This window comes from Anguilla rostrata, chromosome 10, assembly GCF_018555375.3.
Source record: "Anguilla rostrata isolate EN2019 chromosome 10, ASM1855537v3, whole genome shotgun sequence".
NCBI lineage: Eukaryota > Metazoa > Chordata > Actinopteri > Anguilliformes > Anguillidae > Anguilla > Anguilla rostrata.
The window spans coordinates 31,513,117-31,530,717 of NC_057942.1; the positions used below are offsets into that span (position 1 = coordinate 31,513,117).

General features: G+C 42.6%; 1 protein-coding gene across 2 annotated transcripts in view; it reads left to right on the forward strand.

Annotated features, from left to right (window-relative positions):
• LOC135233206 (probable E3 ubiquitin-protein ligase HERC4) overlaps positions 1 to 17,601 on the forward strand; it is a 367,748-nt gene that overhangs the window by 86,389 nt on the left and 263,758 nt on the right. For both annotated transcript variants that reach the window (XM_064296521.1, XM_064296519.1), the window contains exon 5: positions 14,184 to 14,293. In XM_064296521.1, coding sequence (XP_064152591.1) covers positions 14,184 to 14,293 — 110 coding nt within the window. The remainder of the gene's footprint in view (positions 1 to 14,183; positions 14,294 to 17,601) is intronic.

Here is a 17,601-nt window from a genome sequence, read left to right on the forward strand (position 1 = left end):
TACCAAGCTTGTGGCTATTAGCGGAAAGCAAATAAAGGTGGCTATTTTTCTTTGCAACGTAAACATCTGGCGGCATTCCACGCTTACGCAATTAATGGGCATTTAATTGGCGATGATCACTTTTATTCCACCAACACAAAGTGAGCGTTTCCCCCGGAAGAAACAGCTGCCGCCGCTACATTACTGTAATTTAGCGGAGAATAGGTGATTCCTATTTTCCAGTACGGGGCCGACTTGAAATATAGCGCTCGCACTCCCATGAATCTCCATCGCCGTAATGAAATAGGACATGATTTCGCAAATTTGTTCAGCGGTGGAAGGCTTAGTGAATGTAGATGACAGCAGAGGAGGGTTAAAACCTTCTGGTTTGACAACTGTGCATTCCTAGTCCTTTGGACCTGGAATCAATCCGTCTGTCAAACGATTTTATTCGATACAGCACTTGTCAAAATACGACTGTCAGGGCAAGCCACAGATCATATACGTATTGTAGATGAACAGTTAATGAGGTATTATGCTGGTATCGCGTGAGCAATATCATGCTATTTTTGAAATGATACAAATCAATTACTCCTAAGGGGTAAAAAAAAAAAAGTGGAGCGGATCCCCAAGTGTTACTTTAAAGGATAAATAATGTGTGTGTGCGTGTGTGTGTTTGTCCGTGGGCGTGTGCATGTACATGGGCATGTGTGTACGTGCGTGTGTGTGTGTGTGAGAGAAAAAGGAGGTTATACAACCATGGTGTGGTGATGCATCATGACTCATAGCACAATGTGTTTTGTGTGTGTGTGTGTGTGTGTGTGTATATGCTCGTGTGGTTTATGTTTGCATGCTTGTGTGGGAGTGGATTTCAGCATAAAGCCATTTAATTTGCCGAGCTTGACCTCCGCGCTTCGGTACGGGGAGCCAGAGAGAAGCTGGGGCCGAGAGCCACTTGGCAGCCGCCGCGGTTTTATTTCCCATAATTCCATCTGTCTTATTTTCAGGGCGAAGCTGAGTGCGGCGCAGCTTGCGCTAAAGTGCGGGGTAGCGAGGAACACAGGCTCGGTACTTAAATTAATAAGCTGACCCGGAGTGACCCGCGGCGACCCCACCGCCGAGGGTCACTGAAATATATCACGGGTCATGTGGGCGCCCGGGCTCATGATGAGGGTGATGCATGTGCCCTCGTGGAAATGGAAAATATGACATCATACTGTAAATATGTGGACCTTTCGGATATAATGACATATATTTCACACACTTATTTCTTTTTTTTTTCATTTTACATTAAACTATCCAAAAGCACCATTAGTTTGTGAATTTGCCCCATACTAGTGAACTTTATAATATATTTAAAGCGTTTTAATTCAGTATATTGCAGTATATTCCATCTCTGTAGGAATGGGGCATTCTTGAAAATATGTGGACGGCTCTGGGTTTTGCATCGATGCCTTCATCTTCTTTTTATTAATGAGTGGTTGTCTGCTGAGTCCTCTTGATACCTGTTTATACAAAAATCTGTCATCTTTTTTCTAAACCAGAAACAGAACCAAGGTTACATTTGCAACGATACCTTTTTTGAGTTTGTCTTGGCATAAAATGACCCCATGCCATGTAATGAGTGTGGATTAAAAAGGGTATTCCATAACAGCCACAACTGAAAGCAACAATCAACCATACCTTGAGTTGGCAAATCCATGAAATGGAGGCTTTGTTAAAGAAGGGTATAATATAGCTGTTTATCACAGAAAGAGCTAATGAGAAAATTGTTTTTGTTAATTGTAGTTTTGGCTGCAGAGTAAATAAGTATTTTCCTGAGAGAGATTATTGATTTGAATACATCTTCTGTTTAATTTGTTTTGACTCTGTGTGATTTATAATATTTTTTCATTTGGTTATGAATGTAAGAGAACTTTGGCTCTAAATTGTGAGTATGTGAAGTTATTCTTTTGTCAGGGGAAGACACTCAGGGCAATTCGGCAGCAAGTGAGCTTTTAAATGTTGTAAACACCTACTGCTAATGTTAAATCTGTGCATTCAAATAACATAATCCCCTTTTGTTGTGACATGTAATAAGTGACTTTGTAAAGGATCAGGGCTGTACGTCACTGTGGAAATACTCCTTCTTCGGGGAGCTTCAACAAACTTTCATAAACATGGGCCAAATATTTTTATTACGCACCGATTACTTTGCCTTTACTTTCCGTTCTCACAACCGGTGATCTTTACGGTGCATGCCCGTCGAAATGTTGCTTTTCATTTGCCGTGACCCACTTTGATTTCGGCTCGTCCCGTATTTCTGCAGCTGGCGCAGACCCGGACGGAACGCAGAGGCCTTCGTTTGTTTCCTTTCCGAAAATCCGGGTTGTCTGGCCAGCCCTCGAGGTTGGCAGGGCGCAAACGTCGTTTCCTTCGAATCGAGCGTTTGATCTTCCCGGTTCTGCTGTCAGAAGCACGGCGGCCCCGCGCGGAGAATTTGCAACAATCGAACGGCGAGCGTCTAAAACGCGCTTCCTCGCGAAACGCATTTGCATAGAGCGGCAAGGGTTGAAAGCCGAGAGAGAGAGGGAGGGGGAAAAAAAATCCCCGCTTTATTTGATGCGGGTTCAAATAAAGACTCCCTGACATTGACTTGGTACTGTAGGTATCATTTGCATTAGTTCATCTGAATGGTGAACTCCTCTCTGATCCGCTCTTTGACTGCTGATGAAAAGCCCTCTTAAACATGTAAATTGTGTGGGCTGCAGTCGAGCAATGTCAAATGGCCTCAATGAGCCGAGGACGGATTAAAATGCATTGTCGGAATCCGACTCCCTCTCTCTCTCGCTCGCTCTCTCTCTCTCCCCGAAATGGAAAATGGCATCTGACTGTCTGCCGCCTTGTCTGTTTATCTCGTCCTCGACAGTGTTTTAATCTGTTGGTCTAGCATGACGCGCAAACAAATTTGTCAGTCAGACAGACAATGGACCCGTCGCATCTTGTGTACCGGGGATTACTATATTTCCACTCGATGAAACACAATGCTAACCCTCCACCGAACACATCCGACAAAAGATATAATTAAATATCCATGCGTAACACATATTTGGGTGTGTGTGTGTGTGTGTGGGGGTGGGGGGAGGGGGGGGTACATTGCATCTTTCCTGTCTTGTATCTACAGTACATGAGAACACATTTGCACACGTCCTCAATATCATCGGAAGATTAGTGTTAGTCTCACCGCGTGCTTGCTGCTGAAAGTCGAACAGTGTCATACCGAACCCCTTCATTCCGGGGGAATCTATTTGCTTGCATTTTCGGTAAACACGGGAACCCAATCAATAATTGCATTAAAACATGCATAGGGAGATAGCGGCTAAGAGGGTTAAAGGCCATTTTTGCTCCAGTCCTGAACCCTGGCCCTAATTCTTCCATTATTTATCAAAATAATAACGAGGCCTGGAAATAAATGCTGTGCGGATTTCCAGACATAATTGCCCATTGTCATTTCACATTACACTAGCGCTTACCGTAATTAATCCATGTTTATCTGGCATTAACAGAATGACGGTCTGCAAATTAGATGTCCAGGAAGGCTTTGGTTGCTAATGTACATGAAACCACCACATTGTGCGGCTGTTGACCTTGTCTGACATTGCTATATTGTCGCACAATGAGGAATAATTAACTTATTTCACCTCTTTAACATAGTTTCTTGTTTCGCAGTGATTTGGTCATCTAAAGGAATGCCATTTGTGGCTGTAGAGCTGTATAAAAGCATGATTCAAACACATGTTGTAAAAATGGCCCTGCAGGAATTTTTACCTCCATTTCATGAGGCAATAAATTAGTCACAACATTACTTATATACTTAGTTGCTGCATTAGTGATGACTGAACATGCACGTCTGCTGTAACAAGAAAAAATTTGATCAGAATATTGAACTGGGTTGATTTGTGAACAAATTAAATATTTTGCTTTTAAAAAGTTCAACCATCTTGCATCCATCATTCGTCTTGACCACATTTGGTTCATATACAGATGGAATTCATATGATAATTTATATATGAGAATATATATATATATATATATATATATATATATATATATATATCTTCAGTGAGCTCCTTAAAGTTTGGAACAAAGACATTTTTTCTTGATTTGGCTCTGTACTCCAGATTTTTAGATTGTGTATATGGTGGTATGTGTGTGTGTGTGTGTGTGTGTGTTTATATACACACACTGAGACTCAAACAATATTCACACACGCTTAACCTGTTCGTATCTCGTAATTGTGCGGTGTCTAAACCACCGAAATGCCCATGGCTTCTGACAGCAAATTGCTTTCACCGAAGTCAAGCGCACGGACACACCTCGTCTTTTTTATTTTCCCGGTTACAAGAAAAGGCTCGGTAGTTAAGCGGCAGTTCCCGGCTCTGTTTACGGGCGCGCGGCGACAGGGAAGATTAAAAAGGAAAAAAAAAAAAAAAAGGTGGCTGTTGAGGGGGTTATTGCGGAGAAGGGGAAAAAATTGTTATTGACCTAAGCTGGCAGCCGCGCGTTTCAATTATTCTCAGGACTCTATTTGTCAGGGACACGGAGCGACGGGGGTAAAGCAGGTCCGGGCCTGGGTTTACTGCCTTTTCCCATCATGTATGATGAAGCTGCTGGAGTCGTTTTAATTGAATTAGCCTTCTTTCTCTTCAAGCAGCAGTGCCCCACCAAGACCCGTGACACCAGCCAATTAAATACAAGTTTTAAAAAGTTTTAGAGGTTTGCATGCTTAATCCTTCCCACTAATACCCAGTAGAGGGGCAGGCAAGGGAGGATGTATAGTTTGCCATTGGTTATCAGACAGATATGGCGTGCTGTTCAGTGCTAACCAATTCTGCACTGATTTCTGCCTTCATAATAAGAACTGGATTGATTGGCTCATGAACTAAATGTGTTCTGACATTTTTATCTTTAAAAAAAAAAAAACAACTGTTGTGATTATCTGAGAAAGTGATTTACTAGTGGATTTTAAAAATGATCATCAGTTGCAAAGGGCAAGGCATGGACCAAAGTCTTTCCCTGTGGCTGATGCTCAGATATGTAGGCTGTAGGCATTGTAGTCAGTCTGTATGTGAGCTCATTTGTTGTCGAAGGGCAACGCTCACTGCAGTAAATTCAGAAACATGGCCGCCATAAGCGGGGGAATACTTGTGGGGACACCCGTGCGTTTGCCCCTGATGGTGATTAAAAAAAAGAATTCCTCTTCTGCCGCTAACTCCTGTTTGTGCTTGTTTGTTTACTTGAAGTTGCTTTGTTTGTTTTGTGTTCACAACACTGGTTTGCAAAGAGATTTTTTTATTTTATTTGTTTTTGTTTTCCCTCCGCTCGCATTTTCTGGAAACGCGAATTACTCTCACCCGAAAAGTGATTTATTCTAATCAAGTCCAATTTATTCCTACCAAGCAGCTGGAATGTGCTAGCGCCGTGTCCTCATTGGCTGAGCCTCGGCTCCACGGCGTCTTGTCCAGGTGTTAAGACGGTATTTACGCCTGATGAAAGCAGAAGCACTTGACCGACTGCACCCGCACCTGGGTGTTTAAAAGGGCTTTTGTCTGTAAAAATCCTTCATTAATGCAACATATCTTTCAAAAAAAACTATGCGTAATCAACAACGTGGCCATTCGGTGAAACCGCGCCGCAAGTCCTATTTAGCCGAGCGTCACAAGTAGAAAGCACTGCACCCCAACCACTTTTTCCGTTGTAATGTATACCAATTATGCTAATTGCGGAGATGCAAATGGTTTAGCGTTGACAGCGGCTTCGTGTGCGTAAAGGCTGGCAGAAATCTTAGCGGCGAAAACGCAACGCTCATTACTGAACAGCTAATCCTGGGGCCCATCTTTCCTGAGGTACATCTGTGTGTTTGTACTTTAGCATCATCATTCAAACCATTGTCTTCTGTTCAGTTGGGCAGTCTGTGGGTAGAAAACTAACTTTTAATTGGAAATACTGTTGTCAAAAAAGTATGCTCAAGATTTCGTTTGTAGACTGCATTCACACAGGATGTTGGAAAGAGTTCAAGACCAGGCCAGAGCCATTTTAGGCTGGGGATATTCCAAGATAGTCCAAGCGGTCTGCTTTGAAAAGTGCTATTTCAGGCAAGCCCTAAAACAATGCATGCAGTCTGGCTTTCTAACTTTAGAGGAGGCTTTGAGGAGGCTGTTGTGTTCCTCTCTGCTCTCGCCCAAAGCCTGTTGTTCTGCCCTGAAAGGCTGATCCTTCCGTGCGTGGAGAATATGGAGCACGGTCCGCTCCCAGCTTTCTGGCTCCTGAGTTTTTTTTCTTTCTTGACTTCAAATGCCAGTCTTCTCTGGGAGGTGTGACATTCTCAACACGCCAAGGCATTAGGGAAATCCAGCCTGGTGGAAACCAAATTTAACAGAGCAGGAAGGTCATGGGCACGGGGAAGTTCTCTCTTACAGAGGGGCTGAACACGGCTAATTCTAATTGTAACTGGCCTTTGATAGAGAGAATTTTTTTTTTTACCCTTTTTTTTTTTCAGATCCCTGATGAAAATGTTGCCGCGAGTCCCGCAACCTTACTTACGGCGCATTCCCGCAAGGCGCGGTTACGTTTGGTGAACAAGTCTGGCAATTATCCCGCCGCGCGGGCCACGTAGCAAATGTCATCCGCGGGTGAGCAGCTGGAGCGAGCCTTCCGTAAAAGCCGCGACGTATCCGAGCCGGACGCCCGTAGCCTGCAGACGATTAACGAGCGCATTGATGTACCCTTAAGGATTTTTCATATTTTATTTGGGTTCAAGGATGCACATAATTAGGGGACAGTAATTAGCCAAGGAGCCCTAGGCTAGGCTGGGGTTACTACTGAGCGTACAGTAGCTCTCACACAGACTTTAAATACTGAGTCTGAAGTACTGTACTCTAACTAGCTGTGTTATTTTATTTTATAAAACATCTGTTTTATCACTTAAGCATGTTTTTATCATGTTTCTAATAGCAGGCAGTTTTGATAGGCTGACATCGTAACTGAATGATGATGTCATTGTCATGTTCCTTACTATTTATGGCCTTACTGAAACTTTCACTCAAATGACATCATTTTTTAAAGGCATATCCTGTTTCTAGATAAGCTTTTCATAAATCATGTTAAAAAATCTATTGGTACTACTATAAGTTATGTCTGCCTGGATTAGCAAAAATTTGTCAAATGCTGAATTGTTGGACCACAGATTAATACTAATGTGAAAGATTATTGAGTCTCCCAGCAATGTGATACCCTTCAGCTCATAGCATTTAACAGCACAGTGCGGCCTGGGAAAATAGTCATCGGGCAATATATTATCCAATATATTATTAGTAATATATTAAGGCCAGAAAATATTTTATGTATAATTTACAATATATGGACAAATACACAAATTATTTCTGCCTGCAATAATGGTTAGAGAACTGGGCTCGTACCTCTAAGAATGTAGCTTCAGTTCTCAGGTTGGGTCCTGCTGTTGTACCCTTGAGGAAGATACTCAACCTGAATTGCTTCAGTAAATATCCAGCTGTGTTAATTAATTTTTCTGTAAAGAATAGAGCGTCTACAAAATGCTTAAATTGCCACGTAATTTACAGATAAACTAAACCCTCAGCGTAAATAGGTTTGTGTGCTTTTGTGGTTAGACGACAAAATATGTCGTATTCACATCACAAGTTCACGTCACATAGAGCGTCTGGCATTAAAAACGTCCGTGTCACACATCCTAAAACGCTTCCACTGCGGAATAACAGGAGCACGAGTATTACCTCTGTCCTCCGTTTTTTAAAAATAACGATAATGTTGTCTTTCAGCGTGCGATGCTGGAAATGCAGCTTCCCCTCGAGCTGAATATCCGCGCTATCGAGCGTAGGTGAAAAAGGTAGACGGACCCCAATTCGCCAAATCAATTATCCACTTACCTCCATCACTGTGGAGAATAACATCCACTCTATTGCACTCTCCACCCTACTCACAGTGTCCTGCAGCCGTTACGCGGATCGCGATTTGAGCTCTGCGCTCACGTGCGCTTTTAATTGTGAAATATTTGCAATGCTAACAGTCTGTCTCACTCTACGTGCTAATACGCTCGCCTGAAAATGAATCGCATCAGCTGTAGCCCCGCTAACACGTGCGCAAGCCAAATGACTGTCTGTTGCCTGGCTATATTCAATGACACTCATGTGCAAAGCAACGTCAGGCTGTGTATGAAGCGCTGATAATGTCCTTCTGTTACCAGGTGAAAGAAAGAAAAAAAGAGAAGATTTATCGCCCTTCTCCTGATTAGCATTATCTAGAATAACAATAATAACTTTAAGTATGGCTAATTGAGCTACACGGCCTCCTTTCCCTCCCACGAAAGTACTTTTTCATTTATCTGTCTTTTTAATAATTACATTATCATTTTACACCGCCGCTCTTTCAGAGAAGTGACCATTGGTGTTTAAGTGAAAGCTCATTATCGCGGCTGAATTATGTGCCGTTTATTGATCCCGTGGTGGATTTGGAGCTCGGAGTTCGTCTAGACAGAATAGTTAGCGGGATGACAGAGAGAACCATATCAGACCCTGGGGAGGAATCCCGCTACTCCGCTAGCAATTAATGCCTGCCAGGTAATGGAATTTAAGTTTACACTAAATCCACTGCTGCGTTGACATTTCAAGTGCCTTATAAAAAAACATTAGCCTAATGAGTTGGACGAGGCGGGGGAGGGGGGAGGGGGTGGGCATTGGGGGTGTTTTCAGTTCTTCTGTGCTGTTGCTTGGAACATTCGACGGACATAAAAAAAGCCTCTCTCCCTCTTTACTTTTTCTTTCTAGCTTATTTCTCTGGGGGAAAAGATGCGTCTGGAAAAAAAAGAATTGTTTAAGAGAAGGATGTGCCCTTTGTATGTGTTGTATCTATGGACTGGCCCCTGGTTGACTGGCAGCTGTTTAGCAGTGTACATTTCTCACACACCACTAATCTCCCTTATGGATTTAGGGAGAGTTGTCTGACAAACCGCAGGAAAAGGATGCAAAAACCAAAGTGCATTCATCTCTATAGAGCTGTGAGCAGGGTTTCAAAGATATCCGTCATTACAGTGATGAGTTTGCTGTGTGAGCTAACAACAGCTACCCCCCTTGTGCGTTGTCACCCAAGGGTGTGTCCTTGGGAATGGGGGGTGGCAGAGCTGTGAAAGGTGCGTGGGAGGGGGTTGTGCGTGTATGTGTGTGTATGTGTGTGTGTGTGTTTGGGTGGATGGGAAATTGTCGTGGTGTTGGTGTTGGCTAGTGACAAAGTGATTTTATGCCGGTACTCTTTTAAAATTGTTTTATCTTTGATGTGGTGCCACTTTACAATGTGTGTGTGTGTGTGTGTGTGTGTTCTTTTTCTTTCAAGGACTTCTTGTGGGGCAAATTGCCCATTCTGAGGCCTGCCTTAAAAGGATGGATTTAATCAACTGTGCAGGACACTCACACAAACACATTGCTCTGCACAAACAGGGATGTGCAGCACCTGCTAAACCCATCCAGTTGGCTCTGGGAACAGGACTGTAAGCTGAGAACTAATGTTTACTCTTCTTAGCCCCTAATGAAGCCATTCTGCACTTAAAAGACTGTTTTTTTATCCGTTGTACCTGTGACAAAACTTTAATACTGGTAATAAAAGTGAACAGATGTGGGAGGATTGTCTGATAATGCACACATGCTCAGCAGCAAGATAAAAAATGCAGATAATTAGACTTGTTTCACTACCATACAACCAAAACTGGAAAAGAAGAAGAAGAAGAAGAAGAAGAAAGATTAGGCTTGCCCTTGTGTGGCAGAGGCCTGATTGGTCTAATGATCCCTGAGTGCGTTAATGACATGGCCCCGCTCCCTGACACACTCGTCCGGACGGCGCAGTCAGCAGTTCAGCCCGGGACTCTTGTAAATGAGCTGTCTTATTGGAACGGAAAGAGGGGCGCTCCGCGTACCGGGAGGAGCCGGAGAGAGGGATGAGGGGAAATTACCGACGGAGACAAAGAAGCACGAGCACAACACCCCCCCCCCCTCCCCCCCCTCCCGGCCGGCCTCCACTCACTGCAAACGCGCCCAAACGCAGTCACCTGGTAAAACGGAAGATGTTTATTCACGTGGGTGCGCCGTTAATCGCAATAATTTGCTGATGATGCAACTTACCGTTATATAAAAATAAATAAGTAAATAACTCACAATACTTGTATAGGATAAAACTGAATGTTCTGATTAGTGTGGGTATAGATGCTGAACATGCCGAAGGAGTGATTGCATAGTATTCCATGGTCTATAGTTTACCAGATGATTTACACACACCACGATTTAGTCAAACTTTACAGGTGTTTACCCCTAAATAACTAAGAACTAATAACATTTTTAGGCTTTGGTAAAATGCTACATAAGTGCACATAAAATAGATATTTCATGTGTGTGTGTGTAAAATGCATTATGTATGGGAACACTCCAGTGTAAGTAATTACACATAAACTAATGAAATAATTGATTATGAATATAAATGTGTATTTTCTCTGATTTTTATTGCTATACATGAAATAACATATGCTGTCACGATGCCCTGTGAAATTGACTGTATCATTCTTTTCATAGCTGCCCTTATTGCATTACTGAAACCCTTCGCCTTTTCTGAAATGTGAGAATTTCTCCGTTCCCGGTTTTCAATTTAAAACCGTGTCACTCTTTACCTGCTGAGACCGCAGTCCCCCTCCCGCGGTAAGTCTTCGTGACTACCTGACCTCTCCTCAGATGTCAGAATGTGAAAGCCCTCGCGTTTCGGTCGAGGCGCACAAGTGACGGCGCTTTCTGTTCCCCGGGATTAGAGATCAGAAATCCGTATTTGCACAATCGCTCTCTGCGTCCCCGATCGATATCCGCCGACTGCGAGGAGCCTGCGCCCTTAAGTAAGGAAGATGCTTCCCGTAATGCCTTCATTTGTCCGACGAGAGAGTAAACGCCACTCTCTTCCTCTCGCTCTCTCTCTTTTTACTTTTTTTTTTTTTTTTTTTTTTACCCCTCTCTTCTAAACTTGCCAAAAGTAATTAAGATTCCATTCTGGAATTAATTGGGCTGTTGAGAAGGGGTTGGTTATCGCTGGCCCAGGCGGGGCGAGAGAACCGAACGCCTGAAGTGACCCGTGGAGCCGTGAATGGCCCCATTGACCAACCAAACGGCCTCTTGTTGTGTGGTCTCTCGGAGGCCTCATTACTTTCATTTGTCATGGGTGGCGGTGGGAGATTGTGTTTGTGTGTGTGTGTGTGTGTGTGTGTGTGCGGGGGTGAGGTTGCTCGCGGGTCCTGGATGAGCGGGGTGGACGGATAAGGCTTGTTTGAATTCATAATTGTGCTCTTGTGAAGGGGGAATTTGTAAAGCGCGGCTAGGCTCATTGTTCAGCCGGTGAAAGTCCGGCGTAAGGATGCTAATGTAATGTAAGCTATTAGAGAGGGTTAATTAGGACCTGAACTGGAGCCGGGAGAGCAGGGAGAGCCAGGCGAGCGGAGAGGGGCCGACCGGGGTGAGGACGGCCTTTCGGGAGCCATTAAGGGACCTGCTCCTCGTAGGGCTTCACTGCAGATAATGGTGCGGTTCCCAGGAAAACATCCAGAGATGCAGCTCTGACTGCCTTTCCCTGAGTGAAAGGAAGGATTTAATGCATCTCAGCTTTAGAGAGTTACTTCATCCAATCTGTCACGCAATTTAATACACTTATGTGTACTATATATGCTTACATTTTTAAAGAAATCTTTTAAAATCTTTTTAGAATTTCTCATCACTTAGCCTTGTTCTCATCCCATGACAGACATTTTTAGACTGTAATGTGCAAGTCCAGACTGGTGGAATCTTTTTATTGCTCTTGCAAATAAAGGGAGTTTTATTTATGTTCAAAAGACTTTTTTATTGTGGTAGGACAGTGCTTTGGTATAAGGATAGCTAGCCTCCTAGTACGCCTAGAATTACTTTTCCAGGTTAAATACTTTTGAGCCCAAATTTTTGAAAAGGAAGCAAGACCATGACGTTACCTGTTCTCATGGATATCCTTTGCCATTACATTCATTATCATACACATGACCCAGGGATCGGCTGAGATCAGGGATGAATAGTGCATAGAAAATCATAAAGTGCACTTAAAACAGTAACAGCATTGAATTAAAAAATCTAATTTTGAAAAGTAGTAGTTAATTAGACATAATAATAATTGGGAAGGTTTACAAAAATTAGAGGACATTATGTCTCAGCAGTTAGCTTACATTCAATATTACATCAGGGTGGCAGTCTTGTATGACTGTGTGCCGTACTTTGGTTAGTTGGCTAGGTGCTTGGCTGGCCATTTAACTTACAATTACACTTGCTGACTGTGGCTTCTATATCCATGCAAACCTGTATAGAATATTATAGTCAAAGTTATTTATGTGATATTTTGGAGGCTGTAATTTACCCTGTGCACTTTTTTTTTACAATATGTCAGGGACTGTCAACTTGTGCCATTTTATGCTAACTGAAAGAATGAAAGACTAGAAAGTGATGTTTTGGCTGATTTTCTGCCAAAGTTGCTTGTATTTCATATGCATATGATCTATGGGAGCCAAGGCCCTGAAACATGCTTGTATAGCTATATTTAAAATGCTCTGAGAATTGCATAAATGCCGGATTCTGTTGGCATTTCCCTTTATCTTGAGTAATGAAATGCAAGTTTATATCCACCAACACACTTAACCAAAAATACCAGAACATTGTTGTACCTTCAGTTGTCAAACCTTTAACGCTATGTGGAGTAAGTAAGCATTTTTGTACATACATACCTAGAAATAAATTAATATTTTAAATGCATTTGAAACTTGAAGGAAATATCAAAATGAGTCAGGGAAGTGGCATTCTATATAGGCTGATTGATTTGTTTTACTTTTGAAGATAAATATCAAAATCCATTTATACCTGTGATTCTTTCCATTAAACTTGTTTCATAAATGCCATTGCATTTAAAATACCACGCAGGTCTGAAATGGTCCTGTCCACTGAATCACAGTGCATTATAATTACACTTAACGTGCTGTAGACCTGCCCTCAAATAGGTTTTGAGGACCAACCTCACTCCATCCAAATGAAAAGCTTTAAAAAAAACCGCTTTCGATGGCTGCTGCATTAATCAACGTTTTAGGAAAAGTATACATATGATTCAGCCATTGCAAAAAAGCAAGTAAATGGCAATTAAAATGAGCAGTACTCAGGAGGTAAATGGTAGAAGCCATTGCCTGCCGATCCACTTGTGTACCGTTTCAATTCGCGTTCGTTTGAAAAAAAAAGTTGCGAAACTCCGATCTGCATGCGAGTAACTGCTGCGCGGCTCTAATTTCGTCCGAGCCCCGGCTAAGCTCTAGACCGGCTCGATACCGCGAGAGGCCCAGATATATTAATCACTATTTGCCACACTGCTCGAGCCTTTACTGCGTCGGGTCTATTAGCTCTGAGCAAAAAATTTCATTTAAGATGGGTAGTTAGTGCCTGTTCCCATGGCATTGTAATGTAGATTAATTACTTTACTGTACCCAAGCAATCTATTTGTGTTTGTTCCTGGATGTTTTTAGCTTCTCGGTGACCTTGAGGTGAGAGAAACGGGGGGAAAAAAAACCCCTCCAGAAGACTTATTCCCTCAATTTAATAGCGGCGCGAGGTGTTTCTCCTGCCGCATCAGATCAATGGAAAGTAAATAGCCTACACTTCTTGTTTCTCGTGCGGTATTGATCTTTCTTCAGCTTTGCTTCCCCCCTTTCCACTCGTCTCGTGTCTCTCAGCCCCAGGGACTGCACTGATTGCCATAGATTGGACAAGCTAACAAGCACATGATGAGGAACCAGTCTTTCTTTTCTTCTCCTTTCATTTTTTATTTATTTGTGTGTGTTTTTTTTATACCCCTGGCAGCCACACACACACACACACACACACACACACACGCACACACGTGCACACCATGACACGGGGTACGGCGCGGATTCACGGGCGAAGGAAATATGGCACTTTTTTTTATAACAACAACAAATTCGGTTTGCTGTGATCTTAAAGGCAGGACGAGATTTTTTTGGGGGGGTGGACACAAACTGAGGAAGTACCGGACTGGGCTGCCACGGAGGGTGCTCCTTGCTCCCCAACCGGTAACTTTTGTTTTGCTTCTAGCTGGTGCCACATTTGTTCCGGAACCTTCCGTCGCAGAGGATAACGCAGGTGGCCTGTGGGGACAGGCATACCTTGTTTGCACTGGAGGACGGGAGCGTGGCTGTGTGCGGGTGAGTCCGACGTTACCTTCGGGTTAATCGCTGTCGGGTTTCTGCAATTGTCTTAAGTTTAATGAATGGGGGGGGGGGGGAGGAGAGGGGAGGGGGGGGGGCAGAGGAAGGAAAGGCTGAGGAAAAAATATATAAGTAATTGCATAAAAAAAAAAACATTCCCATCTTATTTTAAGAGTGCAGGCAAATGAGGTTCAGGAGCGAGATCGAAGCGGATCGTTGCAGGGTGCTGACGAGAAAATCGTTGGGTGTTTAAACTTTGTTGTGTGGATGGTTTTCAACGTCTGTCTGTGTGTGTGTGTGCGTGTGTGTGTGTCTGTGTGTGAGCTTGCGCGTGCGTATGCGTGCATGTGCATGTGTTTCTCATTCAGGACTACATGCGGCGTTACAATAAATCTTGTGCAGTCTTGGCAAGAGGCTGCCTACCGTTGAGTGCTACGAGATCAATATCGACTGTGTTTATTGAATCAGATAGCTCTGTTACTGCAAAGGGAGAGAAGGCTGAAATCAGTAGTTTTAAGGATCATTAACAACCAGAGAACTGTATGGATTTTCATGTGACCTGTTTAACAGCTGACCACATTTAAGTGTAAAACATATTTATAATATTGCTGCATATTGTTTTGCTCTTTTTGACATTCGCCAGCACATCATAATTATAAGAAATGAAAATAAACTGCAAATACAGCACTGAGCAGTGTAATACCATTAGCGTGATTAGATTAGACTAGAACTGTGATTATAATTAATTGGTTAGAATTATGGCCGTGTACTCCAGCATTTTTGCAGGTTTTAACATATCTTTGATTGACATATTGGCCTCTCACATTCGTTTGTATTAATTGTTTGGATACAGTGGGTGACAGCACTGTATACCTCAACATGTACTCATAGGCAGTGTATAGTAAAAATATCACCCCACTTACACATCGTTTTACCAGATTGGCCAAATGCCAGTCAAGTATGGAGATAATTGTATGGTTTCCATGGGAGCACAATGTTTGCTTAGCGTTATTTATTTATTTTTTGTTCACATCGCATCAGTGAATAACAGTATTTAGGCCCGGGCCCCTTAAAATCTCATCAGCCCCGTAAATCCTGATGAGTTCACTGATGACAAGGTGGCGGAAAACAATTTGGAAGCGTTCAGCTGAACATCTGGCAGTGTCGCCACAGCTGGAGAGATCAAGCACCCTCCCCACATCGCTGCAAAGGCCTTTATGGTTCTTGTATGTGATCATAGAAATTTGGGGTGCAGGGGCCCATGCCCCATTCCGTGGCCCCAAATGCAACGTCCAGGGGCTGCGATCAGTAAAAATGGTGCTCAGCTTTGTTAACCCTTTGACGAGTTGGTTTTCTTTTCTAAAGTTATAAGTCTGGGTTCTAGAACTTCATTGATTTCACTTACCAGTAATGATTGTTAGAGCAGCATTAGAATGTTCAGTTAAGAACATTCTAATCAAATATTTTTGATCTCGCACACCTTACAGGATTAAAGGGATATTTCCATTTGGTATAATACAAGTATTTTTGTGGAGCTTACCCCATTGTATTTGCATAGTGTGAATACTAGCAAAATCAGCTGTCCCTGTTGACTGTCCTCTCGGTTGTCCGGCTCCCAGTTCACTCCCATTCATTTTTGCGACCTCGGTGGTAAATGGTTTTAAAGCACAAACTAACTACAGGGGACAATAGATCAATAAAAGAGAGTAGCTACTGATGTCAAACAGTCAATTTCTTTTTTGAGCTGATATACTGTTTTCAGGGTTAGGTTAGCTATAAATGAAGGAACTATTTTCAGATTGGTTACTGTCGTAGTTAGATTTTTTTAAATGCACGTGTCCATGTGAATATATGTTATCATGAGCAAGGATGCATTGATTAGTTAAAACAGCAAAACATTTTTTTCCAGATCTTCATAAACAAGGGAAAAATCCGCAGAGACATAAACATATGACATAAATGTCTGTTGTGTAGTTTTTGAACGATAGAGTAAATTAAGTAACATTCCTTTTTTTAAATCAACTGATATGCATAACTCATCTTTTTCCCTGAGGATGGGGTCAGCTGTTCCTTTGAACTCATTCTGTTTGAAGTCAAAGTGTGCCTTTCACAACAACAATTGAATTAAATGAACATCACCAAAAGTCAGTAGACAGTATCAAGTTGTTCATTTGAAATTGTTGTCGATTACAACGAGCGGTGTCATATTCATACTGTAAAATACAAATTGGGACATAACCCGGTCTCCCCTACGTGACTGTAACCTCGGTGACGACAGTCTCCACCCTCTCCATCTCACCCCTTCCCGTGTCACTCTTTGCACACGTGCAGTAACGTTAAGGAATCTCTCGGCGAGACGACGGTTAAAAGTAGTCCTATTGGAGAACCCTCGGGGAGCCCTCGGTTTCGACCGGAGCGCCATTAGTTTTCGATTATGATTATGAAGCGTTAAAGGTGTTCCGCTGTGCTCCCGCTCACCTGCGCTATCGAGCCGAAGGCCAACGGCGGCCTCTCTCCGCCTCTCCGTGCGGCTCAGCGCAACCCTTCGGGATCTCGTTTGTTTGCGGATATCGATCCGCGCAGAAGGGCTGAGGGTTGCAATCGTGGTGTTGACTCAGTCCTCTTGACCCATGGCGGTTAACTCTCTGTTAGCTGATTAGCCCCTTAGCCGTTGCGAATGAAAACGCTTTGCAGTCTCTCTCTCTATGGTTTTTGGCCACTAGAGGTGTGGTGGGAAAGCATTGGGTAGACTTCATTTAGAGATTAATAGGTACAAACGCAAAGTTTTCAATCTAATCAATTTATTTGAAGACAACATTTGGAAGGTTCTTTTTGTTTTGTTTTGTTTTGTTCGATTGCAGTGGTATCTTGATATCGTCAGGAGAGTTTGTAGTTCTCAGGCATCCCAGAATCACTCAGTATTCAACCAAGACATTCTATCTGATCTGTGTATGCTATGTTCAGAATGAAAGAGAATGTTCTTTTCCCGATGCTTTCGTTTGTTTAATGCCTGCAAAACAAGCTGATTCACAGAAGTCACAAAGGAAACAAATTAACTAATTAGTTTAATCTTTGTACACTCAAGACATTTACTGCAGACGTGCTGGGCTTACATGTAATTGCATTCTTTTTATCTGGTTGTCTCACATAAAACTTTTTTTTTTTTTTTTGTTGACTCCAAACGACTGCCCAAACCTTGATTTATTACATTATTCTTTTATCTGGAGAGTGCTGAGATTGAATTATTTATGCTGATTAATAAACTGTGCATTTTTGAAACATCTTTTAAGCTTTTAATTGACCAG